Here is a 24,335-nt window from a genome sequence, read left to right as displayed (position 1 = left end):
AAAACTGCGTGCAAATATACAATAAATTACTAGATTTTACATTACAACTTGACTTTAGTAACGTCATATTAGGATGAGAAAAATTCAGAGTACACACGAGAAAAAAAAGGCGTCTAGGCACCGATTATGAAATTTAATAATTGATATTAATCGTAAATCAACTGCGCCAATAAGAGCTCAACGTTTACGGTAAAAGTAAGCCTCACAAATAACTTTAAATTGATCCTTAATCAGAAAAAATATGCTGCTTCCTTCTAAAATTAAGGTGGGAATATAGGTAATGCCTTTGGAATTTCAAATGACTGTCATGGCAGATAAGCATTTTCTAGCTATTGTGCTCACCATTGACACAAACCGCCATTTTCGCTTAAAAGTAAAAACTTTAATAGGGAATATCGTTTAAATTACATAATAAGAATTTTTCACTAATAAATTTTGTTTACAATCGGAAAACAAGTTACAAGTTAGTACTTTTTGATAGAAAATTAAAAAGAATACAATTAAAAAGGAGCAGAGGTTGCCGTTTGCCACGATCAATTTTTGACAAATCTAGGATGAGTAAGATAAGTCTACAGCTAATGCATCTTGTTGGCAGTGTGAAAAATCCTAACATAATCTGACTTGTAGAGAAAAAATCTAAATAATTTGACCCTAAGAAGCCCAATCAAAATTTTGGTCTATCCTTTTTCCAGAGTTTGTGGAGTTTGCTTCGCTCGTCGAAGAGACTCCGGAGTAACACAACCTGTAACAGAAAAAACTTTAGCGTCACTCTCAGCATTAAAAAAATATCTGTGCAAGAATAAAATATCAATTAGCAGCATCAATAAACAATAAAATCAAGAGATCAAGGATTTGTGGGCTGCAGTGGCCATAACAGAACCTCGGTGCATTTCTACATAGAATCAGGAGAAACTTGGTGCATTTCTTTAATCAGGAGACACTTTGTGCATTTATAAAATCAGGAGAAAATTTGTGAGTTTCTAGAATTAGAAGAAACTTGGTGCATGTCTAGAATCAGGAGAAACTTGAGCATTTCTAGAATCAGGAGAAAATCTGTGAATTTCTAGAATCAGGAGACACTTTGTGCATTTATAAAATCAGGAGAAAATCTGTGAATTTCTAGAATCAGGAGAAATTTGGTGCATTTCTAGAATCAGGAGAAACTTGAGCATTTCTAGAATCAGGAGAAACTTGAGCATTTCTAGAATCGGGAGAAACTTGAGCATTTCTAGAATAAGGAGAAACTTGAGCATTTCTAGAATAAGGAGAAACTTTGTGCATTTTTAGAATTAGGAGAAACTTTGTGCATTTCTAAAATTAATAGAAATTTTGTGCATTTCTAGAATCAGGAGAAACTTAGTGCATCTCTAGAAATACAAGCTCGTAAATTGTCTCAGTGTTTAATTTTGATCCAAAGCTACCCATGAGGAATAGGTACTATGAAACTGCCCAACATTATATTTATATAACTAATACATCAAAAATATATGAAAGATTGAAATCCTAAACTGATTCCGAGAAGTACTGTATGTTGGCATACTATTACCATTGTCATCCAAACCTAGATATATAATCTTATATAAATTTGTTTTGAAGATTGTGTGGGTATGGATGGGTTGGTGTGTTCGAAACCAGTCACTACAGGGGCAGTTGTTTTGATAACCAAATATACAGGGGCATTTGGGACGTGTATCAGGGATATTATTGTGGAAGATAAGAAAGGATTTGAGTAAACGAAAGAAAGGAATGGATCAAATATTTTAATTTCATTGATTTTAATTGGCAAATATGATTTCACTGTAAAGACAAAATAAAGTTTTTAAATATTTATACAGGAGAGTAAAAGGAGAATCATATTTCTAGGTATGTAAAATTTGGGTTTGAGGGAGTCTATCAATTAGAATAAATAAATTTTGTTATTAACGGGCTTTTAAATTATGGGTATGAATGGGATTCCAAAATTGTAGTAAATGTAAAGCTCCAGCCACCCAGGGCTAATCTGCTAGTTGAATTATAAACAACACAATTCAAGCGAGAACTTAAGGGGAGCGTCTGGGATTAAATTTATCTCGGCTATTTACAGACCGATCACTCTGAAACTTGGTACGCATATGTAAAACAGAATTCTAAGATATTTTTGTTCGTGTGAATTTTTCGAAAAATGAAAGAAAACGTGAAATTTTTAGAAAACGGCCAAAAAAGGGGGTACTGTAGAAATCTATCTCCTCCTAGGATTTTCAAGCTACAACATCAAGACACATATCATTCGATGCGTAAAGACTATACCTATAATTTGCTGTACGCATTTTTTGAATTTCTCATTTTTGTGGGCCTGGGGGCATTTTTGTAAATTGTTCGGAAATTTTTCAATTTTACCCCCCCCACATTCCCCTTTTTGCAAAATAAAATCCAAACTATAACAAAATTAGAAAAACGCAACCAACCAGCGATTTGTAGATCTTTTCTTTGCAAATTGAATGGTATATGTCTAATTGATGTAGCTTCAAAACTGTGGGACGAGATAGGTTTGGCGTGAGAGAGGTTTTCATGTTTTCAAATTGTTCAGTAGAGGCGGAAAACCGTGGCGCGCCATGTAAAGGCATGTAATGTAGCTTAAATACTGAAAGTAAGCGTTAGCTTACTTCAAAGTCAGTCAGCAGTGCAGAGGACAACTTTATCAACACCTCTCCGCATGATATCTGTCAGGTAACTGAGCTGTAGGTCCAACGACAGCACATTTATAGAGCTTAGCCGTAATTATCTCCATAGGATTTTGTGAAGGGACCCCACCACCCTCCCCCCTTTCGGGATCTGTCGTGAATGCATAAATCAATGTACAGAAAAATTCTAGTACCGTTCGATGCGGCAGAAAGTAAGCTTTAAGATGAGCATAAAAACCGGAAAAGCCAAAAATTTCGACTTTTACCCCAGACGCTCCCCTTAAGAGCTCCAAACCCAGTGAAACAATGTGAAAAGTTCTTCAACTTATAGCCAGGTACCTGAATAATGGCCGTCGTGATCATGATGATGACACTGATGCATGAGAAGTTGTTGATGCGAGTATAGTTGTTCTCAGCAATGTTTCTGTCACGCGCCTCATGGGCACTGATGGAATCTTGCACCATCCGAGCTTTGGTGATGTGAGATCTGATGCGGTCCACGGCATCCTGAAACATTATTATAATTAGCTTTGAGTCTAGCACAAACAGCTTTGCAACAATAGCCCATATTTTGCACAGTGCAGCTTCTCAAAGCAGTAAAACCCACACAGTTTGACTGTATGAATATTGGAACTTGACATAGATGCAAGTGGTTGCCAAATTTCAACAAACTTGTATCCGGGCTACTTGTATTAAAAAATATAACTCAGTACTAACTGCAGTGAGTGACAGATAGCGCATTTTCTCAAAATTGACAAAAATGTAAAGTCACAGACAAATGGAACGGACATGACGAGCACACTCAGCACAGTAGCGCCTTTTCTTTCCATAAATGAGAAAATGTGCTAAAAATGACGCTTGTTCTAATTTCTAGATTGCTGCTAATTGGCATTATTCAAGTAACGTTGCACTCTGCTGTTAGACTCTGCTCTTTAACTTTAGGATTTGCACTATTTTATACAATTTAAAGCAATTTGTCAATAGGTGAAATTCCTCATGGAACAGATTAACATAAACTTCTAGGGTGCCACAATATTCTGCCAGGTCGACTTGCATAATAAATTAAGTAGATAGACATCTCATTATTTAAATTAGAGATCAAGGATGCAACTGAAAAAGCAAGTACGTACCACTTCAATGTGTAGCTACAGCTTCAAAAGAAAAATACTACATCAGAAAGTACCAGTACTTTAAAATGAAGTGAATATTTAAATGTCAAATCTTGAAAAATCATGAGGTGGTATTGCCCAAGACATTATATACCTAACACACTTACCTTAATATCCTCAATTTTCATTTCATAGATATCTTCGTCCTGCAGAAAAGGCATTTGATTACCCCATTCATCCACAGGGCCAGGGTCATTAAGGTTGGTGAGCATGAAGGTGAAAAACACGGTTTTGGCAGAGAACCGAGAGAAGGTGTTGTCAAAGCAGAACTTGTAGTCTCCTTGTTCTGTTAAAGTTATTCTGCAAGAATTGATTCAGTAAGCTTTGAACATAAGGTTCATTATTGTGGCATACCATTACGTACTCAGTTCTAAATAAAATTATACAGCAACCTCATCTATCATTTATACATATTGTAGGTAGGTAGCACCAATCTAAGAAATTTAATGAGAATTCAATCTAAGCAGATGGTTAGGTAAATATTTAGTCTATTAAGGTACTAGGTTCATGTACTTCATGTGCTACATACAACCAATATGTCAGCACCTAAGTACTCAAGCAAGCCGTTATCATATATTTGATAATCTAATCTCCAGGCATTAAGAAAGACAAATCTAGCATATATTGATTTAAACAAAAATTTATTACTCAATCAAGTTTCCATATATTACCTATATAATAAAACTTTTAATGTGTAACAGCTACTTAATTTTTACGATTTCATCAAAATTTTGAAATCATCATACATAATGAACATATAACAAATAACAGGTTTATAAAGCCATCATTTTAGGATAATTATTTATTATTTAGATATACCTACACATAAAAAAACAGGATTTAAATTCATATTATTTCAACTTAGAGGAAGGTGAGTTAAAAGCGATAAATACTGAAAACTGGTAAAGGTCAGGGGAGCAGTTCAAATTTAAATTAGAATTAATTTTATTCATCAACCATAAAAAGCTTACTTGTGCAAGTTGTCAGATGATCTTCTCTCACTCTTCAATAAGTTTCCTGCATGTCCGTAAAGGAAGAAGTCTATATCCAACTCGCCTTGCTCTCCATTTATAACCTTTTGAAAAAAAAAAGATTACAATCAAATGAAGATTAAGCTCCAAGATATCTCAAGTGGCCTAACAGTTAGAAAAAAATTATAATAAATTCAATATCTATTCAACAATCTTCAAAGACCATTTTTTACTAAAATCTTGCACTAAAATTATTATCAAGCCATAGCTGGGAAAATGCAGTGGGTTTCAAAATTATAGCAAGACATTCAAAGTCATTCACTACTCTAATATTTGGCTTATACGTACTCGCAGCATAATGTGCCACATGAGCGTTAATGCCTGTCTTACTCATCAATATGTTCACTGCACAACATGTTTAACAACTTTGTCCCACCTACATTAATGTAAGTGTAATTGAGATTTGTGCACTATCAATTGATACACCCAAAATCAGCATCATCTTAGCTGTCAATCTGGACTCAGCATTATGGCAAGGGCTTACTACAATAAGTCTTCATCAACAATTAGAAAATCAAAAGATTTTGGTTCAATTGTAGATCTTCTGATTCATAAGCAATGTGTACCTTTCAAACATTACCTCCCCTAAATTTTTAAAATGAAGATGCATTGTGTGTGCCATAATTTAATGGTTAAAATATTAGAAATTGTGTTCATGTGGATGTTCTGTGCCAAATAATTCTAACAAAACATATATTCCATTGTGTAAATAGCATCAGCATTTGAAAAAAACCGGAGTGATACAATCAAGATCTTGATTATAAATAAGCAAGTATTTCTGCCAACAAATTTTGGAGGAGGATGAAATTCTATCGTCAATACCAATAACCTGGCCAGCAGCACTGCACTATAGTTGCCAGCCTTCATTAGAAAAGATTTTTTTCCAAATAAAGTTGAACCACTGCTTTCCATCATGATCTAAACAGCCTCGTTGTCATTGTGTGGTTATCGAACCTTAGAAATTGTAGTCCGACCAGTATTATATAGTTTTTAGTGATGAGTGGCAAGGTATGTGCAATTTCTGCTGAGTGGGGACTTATGTGGCAGTGATAGTAGAAATTTTGGTTTAGAGATTATTTTACAATCTGGGCCCCTTGCAAGGTTCAAAAATATTAGCTGGGATATAAGGCAGGGCTGGAAAAGTCCTATTTTTTCTGAAATATTGTGGCTCTAATAGCATGTACTTTTAATTGATTGAAAAAATTGGAGTTTGCACTTTGCAAACATGTCGTTTCATAAAATTTTCAACTTCCGCAATGATGACACAATCTGCATTACTTTAATGCTTCGGCCAAAATATCCTGCAGAATGTAATAACAACATGTCAACCCAAAAAGTTTCCTTGAAGATTGCATTGATGTGGTCACATCAGAGCGGTCAGACTGCATTATCAGTGTTCAGTTGCCACTTAAGTGAAGACAAAAGTCAGTTTTGCAGTTTGACGGTTTTTAGGATAAAATTAGAGATTTGAGGCAACACTTGCATGGATTTTGTAAACAAGTTCCCGGCTCTTAAATGGCTTTTCATGACCAAGATATATAATTCGCGGCTTGAAGAAATAGAATCACAGCTGGCAAATCTATAAAACCACAGCTTAAAAAATTCAGTCACGGTTTGCTAAGCAGATATATTTGATGCCTGATACAAGGCAAGCATGGAAAACTTCTAACCTTAGGACCGCGACTGGAGCTTTCCTGCCATTTCCAGAACCGCAAGATTTCTGCCAGATGAATTACCTCTTATATAGGTACTAATTGTTGAAAAAATGCATGATCCAGCCACAAGATTCCAAATGTATAAAAAATTTGTCACGTTGAAGCCGAGAGATTTCAGAAACAAGTAGGAAAATTCTAATCCTGATACAAAGGAGACTCTGAAGTCATTATTACACATTATGTTGTGCAGTTGTGGCATACTTCAGTAACTTCAGTCTGAAAGCCCCTCTTCTTTATACTATTCTTTATTCTTTATAAAAGAATATTCTTTTGTTTACATGCATGGCTGTATTTTGCAAATGTCAGAAAAATGAGGAAAAAAGTGTTGTACCAGTACATGGTCTTTGTCAGTTAACAAAACACAGCAGTAAACTAGGGTAAACGCGGTATATTCCGACACATTAAGGGCATAGCAAGAAATGAACGGCTATAAAAATATCACCGTATGCGCAACTCGAGTTCTGATTGGTTTACGTCACTCTAAAACACCACACTACACACAAGCAACAATGAAACATCACAAACTGTTGCCATATTTATTTAAAAGCCTTCAGAATTCAAAACTACAAAATCCCTGAATTCCGACGCTGTGTGTGACTAATTTCAGCATATTGTGAGACTAATTCCGGCTGCACTTAAAACTCTATTAATTTGTAATTCCGGCACCCTGTGTTGGAATTCTGACACCCTGTGTGAGCTGTATCAGAATATGATACAGCTCGGAATGAGCTTAATTAAAAAATTGTAATTTTTTAATTAAGTTTTTAATTAGGAGCTATTAGGCTTTTAATCAAGAAAATTTTAATATTTGGACACAGCTCAGAACAAGCGGGGTGTGTCTAATTCCAAGCTGTGTTGGAATTAGTTTTCATGTGTCTAAAACCATCGCTTAGCTTAATCATCTATTAATATATTTACCACTTTAAATCAGCAAATACAAGTATACTTAAAGGATTCCTAATATATTCACAACTTATTTAAAAATCTTAAGGCAATAGTATGGTAGTATGGTAGAGCAAGGTCAACTATCAACTTTGACATGTTTTTCGATGTTCTCACTGGGTGATGTGCACTGTCTCATTTTGGATCTTAACATTTTCCCGCCAGTCGGCCCAGACCTAGAGTTTTGGCAACAGTATGGCGCGCAATAGTATGACGTCAATATTTCAACCATCAACAAATGCGTGGAACTAAGAAAAAGCTTAATATAAAGGAAAAAGTTGAGAAGTGTTGCTAGACAATAATGTTAGACAATAGCTTTTTGGGTATTCTCACTTCCAATGTTAAGTAAGGTTTGGCAAAAATGCACAAATATTAGACTAAAAAGTGAAAAAGACAATTTCACAGTAGTTTTTCTTTGAGCTAATGAGTATTAGCCTACTAGCCTACTATGTATCATTCTTTTTTGTGAGTAGCCTATACAATATGCAAATTATATAATTTTGTAAGTGTAATAAAAAGTTTATTTCATGGCATTATCATTATTGGCATAGCCTAGGCCTACTGTCTAGGGTAAACGCGGTATATTCCGACACATTAAGAACGTAGCAAAAAATGAATGGCTATAAAAAAATCACCGTATGCGCAACTCAAGTTCTGTTTGCTTTACGTCACTCTCAAAACACTGCACTATGCACCAGCAACAATGAAACGTCACAAACTGTTGACATACTTATTTAAAAGCCTTTAGAATGCTAACCTACCAAATCCATATATTCTGACGCTGTGTGTGATTAAATTAGGCATTTTGTGAGACTAATTCCAGTGGCGCTTCAAACTCTACTAATTCGTAATTCCAACCCTCTTGTGTTCAAATTCCGATTGCTGTGTGAGCTGTATTGGAATATAACACAGCTCGGAATTAGAACACTATTGAATATGAACACCACTTAATTAGGCTTTTAATTAGGAGCTATTAAGCTTTTAATTAAGAAAAAATTAATTTTTGCACACAGCTTGGAACGAGCAGTGTGTAATTCTAAGCTGTGTCGGAATTAGTTTTTATGTGTCTAAAAGGGTCTCTTAAATTAATCATCTATTAATTCATTTACCACTTGAAATCAGCATATACAAGTAAACTTAAATGATTCCTAATATATTCACAGACTTACAGTATTTAAAAGTCTCAAACCATAATATTCTTTCTACACAAATTCAGTTAATCACTATTTGGTAGAGCAAGGTCTACTATCAACTTTGACAAGTTTTTTTTCTATGTTTTCACTGGGTTGACGTGCACTGTCTCTCTTTGCATCTCAACATTTTCCTGCCAGACGGCCGAGACCTAGTGTTTTGGCAATAGTATGGTGCGCAATAGTATGGTCACTATTTCAACCATCAACAAATGCTTGGAACTAAGGCAAAGCTAAATATAAAGGAAAAAGCTGAGAATTGTCGACTGTGTCAGAATTACCCACGATGTTGGAATATACCGCGTTTAACCTAGGGTAAACGCGGTATATTCCAACATCGTGGGTAATTCTGACACTTCTAAACTTTTTTCCTTTACATTAAGCTTTTTCTTAGTTCCATGCATTTGTTGATGGTTGAAATAGTGACGTCATACTTTTGCGCTACATACTATTGCCAAAACACTAGGTCTGGGCCGTCTGGTGGGAAAATGTTGAGATCCAAAGAGAGACAAGTGCACGTCACCCAGTGAGAACATCAGAAAATATAACTCAGTACTCACTGCAGTGAGTGACAGAGCGCATTTTCTCGTCAACAAAAACTTGAGGTCACGGATGGACGAACAGACGGACATCTAGAAACACATTATTTGATTAATCAACCACTTGTTACTGTTTTGTGTTGCAGGAAGTCAACTCTAATATCAGTCACATTGAAGTTTGTCATGAGAAAACTTTGCTAAGCATAGTAATAGTGGGTTGGCTTTGGTTCATTGTAGAGCACTGCTAAATGCTTCATGTATATTCCATTAGTGTCATTGTCTGAAAAATTTATCAAATTGGTAATAAAACCAATGGATAATAAACTTAAGTATCAGACATCATGTGTTTTCTTGCTAACTGCATTTGTGGTGCACTTCTTCAAACATAGCTCATGCCCTCGCACAGAGTTGTGATCATAGTTATTTTTCATGTTTCACACGGTGATTTTTCCCACAGCCAATCTTGCACATAGTTCTGCAGCTCACTAATGGGAAGAGACATCCCTATTTTCTATATCCCTTTGATGCAATTTAAAATAGTGCACTAAATTTCTCTAATTAAAAAAGCTAACAAGCTATAATGAAGTTTGAGCAAAACATAAAAATTTTGACCAAAATACTCCATGTACTACACAATAATATATTCATTTAAAAACTATTTTTGATAAACTGTAGGGTAATAGAGGACCATTTGTGGGGTAAGACAGGACCATTTGTGGGGTATGATAGGACCACTTGTGTGGTAAAACAGGATCATTTAGTGGTCCCATCTTACAACATGTTTGGTCCTTTTTTACCCCATTTTAGAATACATGTCAAGCAGTGATGGTAGCAGGTAGGAATGCCTAGTATGTCTAAAAAAAGTTGCTTGTTACTCAAAGTAACCTGCCTACATCCCACACTCAGGAAGATGTATATAAATGGGGAAATTTCCTGCGCATAGTTTTTTGAAGCCCTAGGTCAGCGCAGTTTGCGCAAAGCAATCTAATTATATTTTCTTTGCGCAGGCGTTTGCGCAAATCACGGTCATCAGTTCCACACCACGCAGCACTCGGCGCGTGCAGCGGAGCCGTCCAACACAGTTCTGATTTAGACACAGTTTTCATCTGGATGGAATGGCAACATTGTCTGTAGATTTAAGTAACACTGAAGCCAGCATTGCCAGATGGTATATTTCAATACCAGATTTCACAAATCTGGTCTTTTCAGATGGTGTCTGGTATGAATATTTTAGATCTGGTATATATGCCTAAATCTGGTATTTTTCTGGTATTTTCTGACTTACTGCAAATTTACTGCATCAAGTTCCACCTCTGAAGTTTGAACTTCCTCCAGCGTAGGCGCGGATTATATTATTTATATAGATTGCCTTCAGAGCAGCGCGATTAGAGCTTTCCCGCCATTTTTGGAACCACAAGTTTACTGCTTTATGAAATAACCCCAATCTAATTGTTAACATTTAACAAAAGTGCTTGCTATTTAATTTAACATGCAAACAGATGTCATGTCAACCAGAACTCAAACACCACAGCAGAGAGTACCATTTTATGCAGATAATGAATTTCGCAAACTTTGCTGGCAGAGAGATTACATATTGAATTTTTGAAAAAAGGTGGGATAATTCAATGAAGGGTGGTGGCAGAACTGCAATCTTGATACCGGTACTCTATTGCGATTCGTGCTATGATAACCTACGTAACAATTTTCATATGAGTTATAATTTTTGCACATTCAAAGTACACATGACAACATAACGCACCCAGATTTGGAAACCATAATTGCTCAAATGAAACAAAATAAACAACAGACCATTGACTTATCTTGCAAGTATATATCTATTCATATTTTGTATCACATAGTATAATTACGCTCTGTAATTATGCCATATTGACCTAATTTGTATAGTCCATTTATGCGCATTGTTTTTAGGTATTGATTGTGTCGATTTCGCCGGCCGGGAGGATGTCAGGAATGTAGTCCCAACATTGGCATGCAGGATCATACTGTTGACGTACAAGTTCATACCCTACTTGCCGCAACCAGTCCAGTCATTCATTAGAAGGCACCAATGGCACATCTAATGCCATGCTGCCTTCTTTAGTTCTGTAATTCATGTCCGATTGAATTGTGATCTATGAATGAATATTCATTACTGTGCTGACTCTTTGAACCTGAGTCCTGAGTTGACGCGTTAGTAATCTAGTTAACTCATATCCAACCACAACACAATGCAGATACACGTTTGTGTGTACGGTCAGTGTGATTACATAATTTGCATTGCCACGCGTCCATATTTAAACTATTTCAGCTTTCTAAAAGTATGGCGCACGGCGCATTTTTTTACCAGCAAAGTACGGCGCAACGCCCAGGTTGTTAAAATGACAATATAAATTTCGGCGCATCTGGCACATCTTCCTGACCATGGCCTACATCCACAAACCTGGCCAAAAAATTTTTTGTTATTAGATAGAGCTCATTTCCCAAACAGGGTTAACTATTTTGTGAGCCTTCTTTACATAGGTTTTCTTTAAAAATTAGCCAGAAATTTATTATTTGCAGAAGTGGGTTGCCACAAACACTGAAATGACAGGCAATGATTGTTCTAACATATTCTTTTGTCAAATTGAATTCAGTGCAATTAGAATGCACACCATGGGCTGGTCCTTTCTTACCCCATGCAGGCTGCAATCCTGTCTTACCCCATTTGGCTATATACTTGTACTTGCTGATTTCAAGTAGTAAAAAAATGAATAGATGATTAAGTTAAGAGACGGTTTTAGACACATAAAAACTAATTCTGACACAGCTTGGAATTTGAAAAACACAGCTCGTTCCAAGCTGTGTGCAAAAATTAAAATTTTCTTAATTAAAAGCTTAATAGCTCTTAATTAAAAGCGTAATTAAGTAGTGTTCAATATTCAATAGTGTTCTAATTCCAAACTGTGTCGTATTTCAATACAGCTCACACAGCAATTGGAATTCAAACACAAGAGTGTCGGCGTTACGAATTAGTAGAGTTTGAAGCGTGGCTGGAATTAGTCTCACAAAATGCCGAATTTAGTCACACTGACAGTGACTGACTCACACACAGTCCATACCCAGGATGGTGCGGTGTGTACGCCGGAGGTCTGGAGCCTTCAAGGCAGCATGTACGCCAAACAAAATAAAAAGTCAATGTATTGAAAGTAGGTATGAAAGCCACAACAGAAATGTTATCTTCTGCTAGTTGTTGTTTTATGCCAATGGGATTATGGGAGCTTAGAAGACATGTCCATGTAGCCCCAACGAAAATGTTACGAAACACCAAATCCACTAAATTGTGGTTTGGTGTTAGAACAGGCAATGTCAACCACAACTTGACGTACAGTGGAATGATTCTAAGGATTTTTTTTATTATTTCTGATTATACTTATTTACATTGTTAATTGTTTTATATGCTCATGAACATATCTCTTACAACTTATAATCACCCACATTTTCATGAAATATTTACAATTTAGGAATTGCATTATTTATATTGCATCAAGACTTTGCCGCTTGATGATAAGTATATGCATGGATTTTCATATTTTTTCTGTACCACAGATTCAAGCGTTGTTCTGGAATTAGACAGCACAGCAGTATAAGAAGGGGGATTCATCAGCAACTAAAAATAAGGAAATAAACAAAGCAAAGAAGAATGAAGCTTTAGCAAGAAAACTGAGAATTCATAGACTGGTGCTTGTGCAAAAACGAAGTAGAAGTATCCTTTCACAGGAAAATAAGCACCGAGAAGAAACACAAATACAACTGGTCCAGGAAAATCAGTTGTAGCTTTTGACTATCATTACGGTACCCTTCTCATTAATTATTATTACCTTCTATTTATTACATTTTCTATGATTCATGCATTATTCTTGATTAACTTCAGACTTTTATGTATTACATGAAATTTTGAATAGAAGCATCTGTACTTATTTTTGTATCAACTACAGCTTTTCCTAGCATGTTGGAAAAAGTTTCATTGTACAATTTTATCAATCAAGAGCTTCCTCTTACTTGTCCACTTGCAATCAGGCATTTCAGCTAGGCCAACAAATGAACACTGTGAAGTTAGACGCCTATGTCAACGACTTTGCTCACGTTGTATCGAGTAGCTTGGACGTCAGTAAAATAGGGCTGCGGTGGGGGCGAAGGCCATGCTTGCGATCACCTGCTTAGAAAAACCGTGCGTGCCGCGCTATCCAAGCAGTCGTTCCAGCCTCATACTACCAACACGCAGCAGCAACCATCAAACTTTTGCCTACCGCTGCAGAGTGTTGTGCTGCCCTCCCTGTTGCTTCTGAGATCGCATTGTTGAGTATAATGTTTCCGAGATCGCCTCTGTAATTTTCAATAGGGCAGTGCATTCCTTGCAAACTATTATTTAGATGGAGTAACATTTCTAGCATCTAATAATATGACAAGTTTGCATGCAATAAACAGATGAGGTGGTCAAGTTATTTAATGTAGCTAATTATATACTATACAGATATAATAATCAACAATGCTTTCTACTGACCTAAATATTCTCTAGCAGTTATCTTAAAGAGAAATTATTGGAATGGAATGCGATAAATTATATTTAGTTGCCAATGATGCTTGCTACCTTACCCAAGCCACTATGATGCAGACTGAAGTCCATGAGTAGGCAGGCAGATGGACCAGCCACACAGAAAATTTTTGGATCACTGTAAAATGACTGATAAACAGCTCGCTCATTTAGGACATTGGCATCACGATCTCCACATTGCATTGTTACAATGAGATGCCGTCTAAAATTGCACCAAGATCTTGTTGCTTGCGTCACTTTAACGTCGGTAATAGGACTGCTGACAGCAGGTGTCAGCCAATTATCCCTGCCAACATCAGATGAGAAAGATTCGTGAATAGCAGCAACGTAGGACGCAATGTACTTTAGAGCAAGCTTTATGTTCAGAGATGATCTAAGATTCTCATGGTTTGCTGCCAGGTCAACGAGCCGAATGGCTGCCGCTGCATGAGTGTACTCTTCCACAAACTCTTCACAATTTTCTTCAGCGAGCTAGCGCACGATGGAAGGAGCATCTAAAATAGCAAAATCAGCACCTGCTTCACCGATGCACTTGGCGATGCACAGATTGATGCTCCGATGAAGCGCACAGGCAAAACTCACCACATTCGCCTCCGGCTCCATATCCTTCTGTTAGTGCACTCGCCAAACAACTGGGCCTGGTGGAGTCCCTTCTGGGACTCCACCAGCCATCCCTCTAGTAGAGGTACACCTTTGTACATACCACCTGGACGCATGTTATCGTAGCTCTCTTTCAAACTTGGATAGTAATTGAGGCAAAATTCTTCAGCGCACTGCAACAAGAAAGCGGAGACCTTGGGCCAAAGCACTATCTTCCAGTGGGGAAGTTTCAAGTCTTGAACAATTTCCATTAGCCGCCAAATCGGCTCCATGAGCTCCAACAGGCAGCACAGGTCGAAAACGAAGTCACTACCAAATAGGAAATAGCTGATATTGAAGCTCCTCGTTATCCGCACGGAACGCGTAGTGTAGCTCCAGGTAGCTGGATGCGATTGTGTCCCATTGCTCGATAGCCGAGCTGGCAAACCGTTGCACTGCAAATGCAAAAATTGTGCAAGCTCCTGTTTCAGAGGCAGCCTCAAGAGCAGCGTGTCTGCGTCCAAACAGGTGTGAGGTGAGCAAAAAGGTTGGCGTGCTCAATGAACCAGTGCAAATAGAGACCATGTACCTCGTCATCACGAACGTCGGTGTATACCAAGTTAAGAAAATGTGCCGCATCCCAACTTATGGGGAGTAAATCAGCATCATCATCGGCAATGCCAAGCTTCTCACGTACGATTTAAAAGTCTTATTACCGCATGAAACATAGAAATTGCAAAGCTGCTGTCTAGATCTTATTAGTCTAGTTTGTTTTTATTCATAATATAGATCATTTCTGTTGAAGTCAAAACCAAGTAACTACTGTGAGTGATCAAAGTTTAATATTGACTTCGGCTTAGATGCTTTAGCAATATAATTATGCAGTACGACATTTGCCATTACATCCATTATATTACCATCCAAATCTTGAAATTTGAGTTTATATTGATTGAAATACTTACATTTGGGCCTGTTTGTTTCTGGATTAAGGAAAACACCAGGAAGTTTGAAGCCAAGAACTCTGTTGTCGATGCTCGAGGTTAAAGTTTTGTGATAAATAACCATAGCAAATGTCGCCTAAAGCGTCAGAGAGAACTTTTCTGCAATTTCAAAAGTTAAAAAATTAAATCAATTGTAGATTTTGATGCATTATAAAATGAACTGGTCCTCACTTGCAGATTATTTGAATAGAAGTAACATGTCAATTAAGCTATGAAAAATTATTCCAAATACTGTTATGGCATAGAGATGCGACGTAAAAAAAACACTCATGTTTTTTTTAATAAAAAACAATTTTTTTAATAAAAAACATCAGCCTAAAAAAACATGTTTTTTATTGTTTTTTTCAGAAAAACATAAATAAATGCAAATAAATCCATAATCACTTAACCTGAGGGCCACAGGATGATAGGTGACAGGTCTATGCTGTATCTTAAAATTCCTAATATCATTGAATGGCAGCGAAGTCATTTGTGCATCATAGCTACTTGCCTATTGCATCATCTTTCAATAAACGTAGCAGGTGCAGGCTGCCAGGCGGCGCCAGTCAGATACTGAACTTGCCTCCCACAAATGCAGCTGTTGAATGCTCGTTCAGCAGGCACTTGCACGTGCACTCAGCGAAGCGGAATAGATTGACAGCAGAGAGGGCGGGCAAATTGGTGTATATAGGGCATAACCTACAATTGATCAACGATGCCGATAATGAACCTGCTGCATTGCCATCAGCCTCAGAAAAATGGCCGCGATTGTTAACAACTGCATTTTTTGCATACTTTGATTTTTGAGTATAATAAGGAAATGAAAAATTTGTTTATTTACCCTTTTAAGCTTTGAACTTGAAGTATTAGGCTTGATAAATTATAAATCACACATGAGATATGTTAAATAAGATTTAAAAACACATCATTTCAATGTATATTAAGGGTATAGATATATTGATCCCAAATAAATACACGAAAGAAAAAAAACGATAAAAAACAAAAAAAAAAAAACACATAAAAAAACGTTTTTTTTTTACTAAAAAAACACTCTGGAAAAAAACATTTTTTTTGCATCTCTATTATGGCAATTGACCAGTTTCTTCCAAACCAGTAAAATTTACTGATAGAGCAACCCTAGGTATAAGTTTTGTCCCAAAAGGGTCCAGATGGTATTAAAGCTGAGGTTAGTAACCTGTTGCTGGGATCTTGCTTTAAATGAACTAAGTTTCATATGTAGCCTGGATCATCAAAGGTAATCAAATAATTTTTTACGACGTAACTATCATTGGAAGTTGTTTCAAATTTATGTCAACAGTTAATTAGATTAATCAAAATCTGTTCAGGGGTCTGGAAAATATTTTAATCTTGCTAAGAATCTGATGACCGGCCGGAGAATTGTCCTACTGGTACAGAAAGTAATTGTCACTCAATTGACACTTAGCAAGTTAGCAATCGCAGTATACTCAGAGGTGGTGACTACACGCTATGCCATTTTTGTTAATTTAAGATTGTTCAATGTAATCTGGATGGATGAGTTCAGCCTGCATGATAAAAAATTCAACTGTTAAACAAGTGACCATGACCAGATCAGTGTTTCTATGTAGTTGATTGATGCCCTTTCTCTCGAAGCTACTGTACTGTGCGAGGTAGCTAGTGGCCGTACCGCAATGCGCCGCAGGCTCGCAGCGCCGACATTTTTCCTGATGTACATGACAGTACGTCAGGTGCATTGTGGAATTCTGTATAGGTAATATATTCTCATGTCAATATAAGAAAATGTATCAAAATACCAACCCCTACCACTGCGTTACACCACCTTCCACTGCAATGAAAATTTATAAACTGAGCTCATTGGAAACTACCGTGCTTCCGAAATTGCGCGTGGCTTGAAATCCAATCCCGTGTTGCCAACAACTAATCAAGTTAACTAGTCGTTTATCTGTAGGCTAGCGGACACATTTTTGCAATGAATACGTTCTAAAATAAAAAAAACACATCCAAAATCGTAAAAATTCTCACGATTGGACAATACCAACAAAGTTTTCAATATCACACAAAAGTACCAGATAAACTTCAACTTTTCCAAGGCGTACATTCACATCGTGTTTCCACGATTATATCTGACATGGTGGCGTCACAGGCATAGCTTTTGGTCATGTCAAGTTCGATTTCACAATAATCAGACTTGATCCACATTCCATTCTGAGATTTAAATGATTGAAAGTTTTTTTTAAATTATAAAAACCTATTTATATGTTCCAGATTTGAATTTTTTTCATTTTTTGCCCTATTATGTTGAATTTATCTTAATAAATTCACTTGAAATTCTGAATGATTTTGTCTGCCATCCCGCGTTTTCAAATGTTTTGTCTTTTAGAAAATTTTCGTTGTTTAACATGGGAAACTATTTCATTATATAAAACATAGAGCACGTACCATATAGTGCATTAATAATACAATTTAATTCAATCAAAATTAATTTTTAATTTAAAAATATAATCAGATTTTTAATTCAACATTTTTCTAATAGAATTTAATTCTACAGCATGTACCATCTAGTGTATTAAATAATAAATTTTGATTTAGTAAAATTTAATTTTATTTAATTTTTTAATTTAATTCTACAGCTTTAACCAGTAAAAATGAGCATCATAGGAATCAAAGTGAAACTGTCTTTCATACATCACAAGTTGAATGACATTGGATGGATTTGATGGGTATTTTATTAATCCTGTTTATATAAAAGAACGGAAATGAAGCTTCTATTTCAGAATGATAATGGAAATGTTCCTACTATTTCAGAAACTTTTCTTGAATACACTTCCAAAAACTAAAGTTCTGTAATCAATGGAGTCTTTGAATTGACAACATCTTTCAATTTAAAATTTTTAGCTATAAGAGTAAGATTGTCATTTGTCAATATGAGGAGCATTCATTCGGCATTCCTGAGGAGCTGTAAGAAAAAATTCGTTGCTTTTTATGTAAAAAAATGTTTTTCAATTGAAAGAAATGCAATACTTGATTTTTGGAAATACGATGTTAAAATTAACGATCCGTATTAGAATTCAATAGACGTTATGATTTCAGAATTATCTTCAAAAAGTTTGTTGTCGTTTGTTTGATCAGGAGTTTTTGTTCGTTTGATCAGAAGTTTTCATACGTTTGATCAGAAGTTTTCATTTGTTTGATCAGAAGTTTTTGTTCGTTTGATCAGAAGTTTTCATTTATTTGATCAGAAACAGAAAAAGTTTTCATTCATTTGATCAGAAACAACATAATTATTCATTCTCTTGCACTAAGCATACGAATAATTAGTTAATTTGTATACAATCGTATACGAATTAAGTATACAATTGATCAACCCGCTAGATTATGCACCGGCAGCGGGAAAGAAGCTAGGTACCGATTTAATTCAGTAGCTCGTTAGCCAACGTGATATGTAGTTCTGTTTGTCTGAACTCTGAATTGCGTGTTTAGTGTGCATGATGGAAAACTCTGTTTTGCAGCGTAGTTATAATTACTTAATGAAGTTTAGTTCATTGCAGTCAACTTAAGAGACAAATTTTCAACTAACTAATACTTTTTTATAAGTCTAATTTTAATTGTTGAGTGAAAGGTGCAGGTTTACAACTTCCAAGTGATTAGGTAGGTACTTTATAGAAACTGAGCAAGTTAGAGTACGCGTTTGAAGCCTTTAAGAAGTTCATTTTTTGCCTCAAATAACAATGTTGGATAGAAAAAGTGGTCTTGGTGGATCAAATTATCAAAATAATATATGAACCTTCGAAATTAGAATTCCATCCTGGTCAGGTGTCTGCGCCACCGCCAAGTGCACAAATTTTTCCTGATGTACGCCGGGGCAAGATCTCAGAGCCTTCCATACGCCGGATTAATCTGCGGAAAACAGCACCATCCTGGGTATGGCACAGTGTCAGAAATTCAGAATATATGGATTTTATAGGTTTGCATTCTAAAGGCTTTTAAAATAAATATGGCAACATTTTGTAATGTTTCATTGTTGCTGGTGCGTAGTGCGGTGTTTTGAGAGTGACATAAAGCAAACAGAACTCGAGTTGCGCGTATGGTGCATTTTTTATAGCCATTCATTTTTTTGCTATGTCCTTAAAGTGTCAGAATATACCGCGTTTACTGTTTATCAGTATTGAATTCTGTATAGGTAATATATTATCATGTTTACAAAACAAAATGTATCGAAAAATTTACCACCTTACACCTTCCAACGAAGTGACAATTGATACTCTTACACTGAGCTTGTCAGAAACTGGGGACACCCGGACAGCTACACTTCCTTTAACTCGCTTGCGTGTGGTTCGAAAACCGATAAAAAGTTGGCGACTCTTCCCTCCAAATCATACACTAGTCGTGTATCTGTATCGACAAATTTTTGTAATGAATATGTTCCAAAATTAAAATAAAAATTACATAAACTTTCGCATAAAATTCTCACGATTTCACCGATACCAACAAAGTTCTCAAATCCACACAAAATGATGGGATAAACTGCTTATCTTTCACAGCATATGGCAACATTGTGTTGACTGTTGACATTAGACAAGATGGTATCAGACACCTTGTTTTGGTCTTGTAAAGTTCAATATCATAATAAATAGATTTGATCCACATTTCACAGTGACATTTAAAGGATGGAAATTTGTTTCAAAAATTAAACACCAATTGATACACGTCTATATACGAATTTATTCATGTTTTTGCCCTATAATGTCGAATTTGTCCAAATAACTTCACTTCAAATCCTGAATGATTTTGTCTCCCATGGCGAGTTTTCAAACGTCTTGTGTCTTTTAGAAAACGTTGGTTGTTTATAAGCAGTAATTATTTTATTTTAATGAACCAAAGAAAGTTTAGTCATCGAAATTACAAAAACATTAAATTCAAAATACTAAGTTATATGAGTGAGATCATCAATTATCAAAGAAGCTGTAAGAAAAAAATCGTTGTTTTGATGTAAAAGAATGTTTTTAATTTATAAGAAATGCAATACTTGATTTTCAGAAATACGATGCACAAATTAATGATCCATATTAGAATTCAACAGGCGCGACTCATTCAGAATTAAATTGAAAAAGTTGGTACCTATTTGAAATTTATGAGTTTACAAATTGCTTAATTGAACACAGTGCAGAAATTCAAGATCACCTATGGGTATGAATTTAAGTCACATGACTGGAGATCTCAAAATGTATTGTACTACCATGTATGTTTGATACATAAGCTTTTTGTCCTTTTGATGAACAGAGTTTATTTAGGTTCTATTGACTGTAATAGGTAGAATGATGCGACATATTTGCGGCCATCCAACGATCAGTTGACGGCTTTGACTCTTGATACCACTGTACAAATATTGCGGTGGACACATCTTCCAGAAGTTTCCATGCAAAGATTCTTATTTAAAGGATAATAAATTGATTCATAGTTGATTACTCGAATTACTCTCGCCTATGGATATAAATGAACATCATTCAATTTATTTTAAACATTTTTCATGAATTCGCATTAAAATATTAATTTTGATATCAACCATGTCAAAGTAACGAAACAATTTATTATAGTTTTAGGCTTCCGAAAATATTTCAAACCTCTATCAGGAATATCATAATTAATCATTCTCTTGCGTTGAGTATATTAACGTTATGAACCGTGCCGCCGCTGCCGCGATCGTCATTTGTTTTCGTAGTTGCATGCCGGGCGCCTGCTTTTGTTGTTCTATTTAGTCTCGCTCCCATGAATTGCGTGGTTAGTGTGTGTATCATGGCCCATTCATGGAAAAGTCTGCTTGACAGCGTAGTCATGGTAGCTGTAATTACTTCAAGTTTACTTCTTTGCAGTCATATTCCATACCCAGGATGGTGCCGTTTTCCGCGGATTAATCCGGCGTAAACGAGGCTCCAAGCCCTTCTACTGGCGTACAACGCGGCGTGCAAAGAGCTAAAATAACGTTATTGGTGCACACGTCCGGCGTACGTCCGCATCTGGCTTGTCTCGACGTACGTCTGCATCTGGGTGATCTGGCTTGTCCTGACGTACCATACGTCCGCATCTGCTTGTCTTGGCGTACGTCCGCATCTGGGTGATCTGGCTTGTCCCGACGTACGTCCTCATCTGGTTTTGAGCATTTTAGTGCATACTAATGCGTTTTAAGGCGATTTAGGGCCTTCTAATGCGATCCAGTGTGTTCTATTACGATCTAGTGCATTCTATTACGATCTAGTGCCTTCTAATGCGATCTAGTGCGTTCTATTATGATCTAGTGCGTTCTATTACAATCTAGTGCCTTCTAATGCGATCTAGTGTGTTCCATTACGATCTAGTGCGTTCTATTACAAACTTTATTATATTATTAACAACATGGCACATTATAACAACATTATATTATTAACAACATGGCACATTATAACAACATTATATTATTAACAACATGGCACATTATAACAACATAACACATCATAACATAGCACAGTATAACAACACACCATATTATAACAACATAACACATCATCACCTAGCACAGTATAACAACATAACACATCATAACATAGTTTTATAGGACATAAAACTAGTAGATCTATTGATAGTGCTGTGCACTGTGCTATCAGCTACAGTCACTACTAGTTGGTGTGTATAGAGGGTAGAGTTTGATAGATTTATAGGACATAAAACTAGTGGATCTATTGATAGTGCTGTGCACTGTGCTATCAGCTACCTATCTGTTATGTGACTCTTCAATGTTTAGGAGATCTGCATTCCTGAAGTATTTTTGTATATTGAAGCCAGTTAAATGGTCAATATTTAGCTTATTACCTTGCTCCAAACAAACTTTACAAAGCTAATGAATAGACATAGTACCAATAATTGTTTACCCAAAAATCCCTAAGTGGTAAACACCACCTTGGCCTCTTGGCCATTATTGAAGGCAATAAGTACATTTTTTAGCCATCCATTATGATCAATATACTGCTATTGTTAGTAGGCTAATTGCAACATAAAAAATAACACTTCAAAAAGACAAAAAAGTTGAAAAAATCAAAAAAATCAAATAAATAAAAAAAAATCATGAAAAAATCAAAAAAATCATTGATTTTTGATTTTTTTGATTTTTTTAAAAAAATCAAAAACATCGCCAACCCTGCTGTTGATCATTGGGCATCGGCTATATAGATTGTAGAGCACTTCTGTTTGTGACGATTGCCAGGCATCAATCGTAAAGTACGTGTGCCTGTGTCGATCATGCAGCATTGGCAATGGTTACACTTCCGTTTTTAGCAAGCATATTGGCAACTTTCTTCCCTGGCATACTGGCGTACATCCGAAAACTAACCTCCGGCGTACATGCTGCACCTTCCTGACCATGGAAGCCTATAAGAAGTTCATTTTTTGGCCTCAAATAATGTTGTATCGAAAAAATGGTGTAGGTGTATCGGGAATAATATATGAACTGTCAATATTAGAATTCCATCCTGGCATAAGTCTCGTAGCAGTTCTCCCTTTCTTGGCTTAAGTTGGCTATAATTGTTTACTGATTTCTGCTTTCAGCGCACCATTCTAAAAAAAAAAATTAGATTAGGATCAGTTTGTTAATGAAAAACCTAGAAACTGAGTGGGAAGCAAAAAACCTGGATCTAGGTTTTTTCTGCTTCGGAGCGCCACTGTGCCTGCGGAGTGCCTGCTGGAGTCTGCTGGGGCTAAATGCCCAATGATTTGCTAAAAAACCACCATGGACCAGTAAAGTATCCTGGATACCTAGTCTGGAAAAGTCCTATTTTTGTCTGAAATATCGCGGCTCTAATATCATATAATTTCAGTAGGTATGAAATCTCGCGGCTTGAATGTCATAAATTTTTGTTTGATTAAAAAATCGCGGTTTGCACTTCGCAAACATGTCATTTCATAAAATTTTCAACTTCCGCAATCCGCATTGCCTGTCTCTTATACACATCTAGATGTGTATAAGAGACAGGGCCAAGACCTAGTGTTTTTGCAGTATTTCGACACGCAAATGTATGACGTCACCATTTCAACCATCAATGAACGCATGGAACTAAAACAAAGCTTAATATAAAGGAAAAACTTGAGAAGTGACGGAATTACCTACGATGTCGGAATATACCGCGTTTACCCTATGCCAATTGCCATCATTGCCATGTAACAGTCTATAGGGAAGGGTGGCAAATTTGGCAATCAAAAGTCAAAACTACTGCTCAGTGCTCACCCTATGGTCTTGCGTCCTGGTCCAAAGTTTCTTACCTGGTATTCTAGCTCCAATTCATCATTTGCTGAGACGCTCAAGTAAAAGCATTCAGCACTGCCAGGTTTTACAGTGACTGTCATCTCATCATCTCTATCACCACAAAAACAACAGCTAATAATCATAAACAAAAAACATATTACGCAATGCCATGATTGCATCATGTTGGCGATTGACATTAATAAAAAGTTATGGTGATTCACCGATCGTTCGTTTTAACGTTAACGTGTTGCCGTGTATGTGTGTAATCAGTAATGTGTACGAGTCCTACTCGTGTAGCTGTTGCGTGAAGCCTATGTAGCACGGTGCGGTGGCCCCCTGACGACCAACTAAGCGTTATGTTATTGAACAAAATTCATGACGTGGATTTACACTTGTGATTTATTCACATAGAAAGAAATGAACATGTTCTGCAATGATCTAAGTTCTAAGTCAGGCGTTATGTTATAGACTAGAATTTATAACGTGGATATAAAAAACTGTTATTAAAAATGTATTTTTGCAGCTTAGTGCTTCTGCACTAAGCTTTTTTTGTATATTGTGATTTGGTTGCATCAACTAAATTCATATCAGGTCGTCATTTCGACATCGACAGTAATATAGAACTCCCAACACGTACGAAAATTGTAAAGTTTAAATAACAACATTTTTG

At 36.1% G+C, this 24,335-nt stretch overlaps 1 protein-coding gene across 1 annotated transcript; it reads right to left on the bottom strand.

The window, feature by feature from the left end:
- Nucleotides 1-449: 449 nt before the first annotated feature.
- Nucleotides 450-23,998, bottom strand: LOC108676414 (transmembrane emp24 domain-containing protein 1). The gene is made up of 5 exons (XM_018164488.2): nt 23,683-23,998; nt 4,801-4,904; nt 3,937-4,129; nt 3,000-3,167; nt 450-742 (listed from the first exon to the last, which is right to left on the bottom strand). Exons 1-5 carry the CDS (start codon nt 23,860-23,862, stop codon nt 665-667), a joined length of 723 nt encoding a protein of 240 aa, XP_018019977.1. The 5' UTR covers nt 23,863-23,998; the 3' UTR covers nt 450-664.
- Between the last annotated feature and the right edge of the window lie 337 nt (nt 23,999-24,335).

Source organism: Hyalella azteca, unplaced genomic scaffold (assembly GCF_000764305.2).
Source record: "Hyalella azteca isolate HAZT.00-mixed unplaced genomic scaffold, Hazt_2.0.2 contig11902, whole genome shotgun sequence".
NCBI lineage: Eukaryota > Metazoa > Arthropoda > Malacostraca > Amphipoda > Hyalellidae > Hyalella > Hyalella azteca.
Note: the sequence above shows the minus strand (reverse complement) of the source record. Positions and strands in the feature narration are given on the sequence as shown.

Excerpts from the sequence above, each read along its gene's own strand:
- LOC108676414 (XM_018164488.2), bottom strand. The coding sequence starts at position 23,862 with ATGTCAATCGCCAACATGATGCAATCATGGCATTGCGTAATATGTTTT. Across the intron at positions 4,905-23,682 it reads AATTGGAGCTAGAATACCAG|GTTATAAATGGAGAGCAAGG; the intron begins GTAAGAAACTTT and ends TTTTTTCAAAAG. Across the intron at positions 743-2,999 it reads TCACGACGGCCATTATTCAG|GTTGTGTTACTCCGGAGTCT; the intron begins GTACCTGGCTAT and ends TTTCTGTTACAG.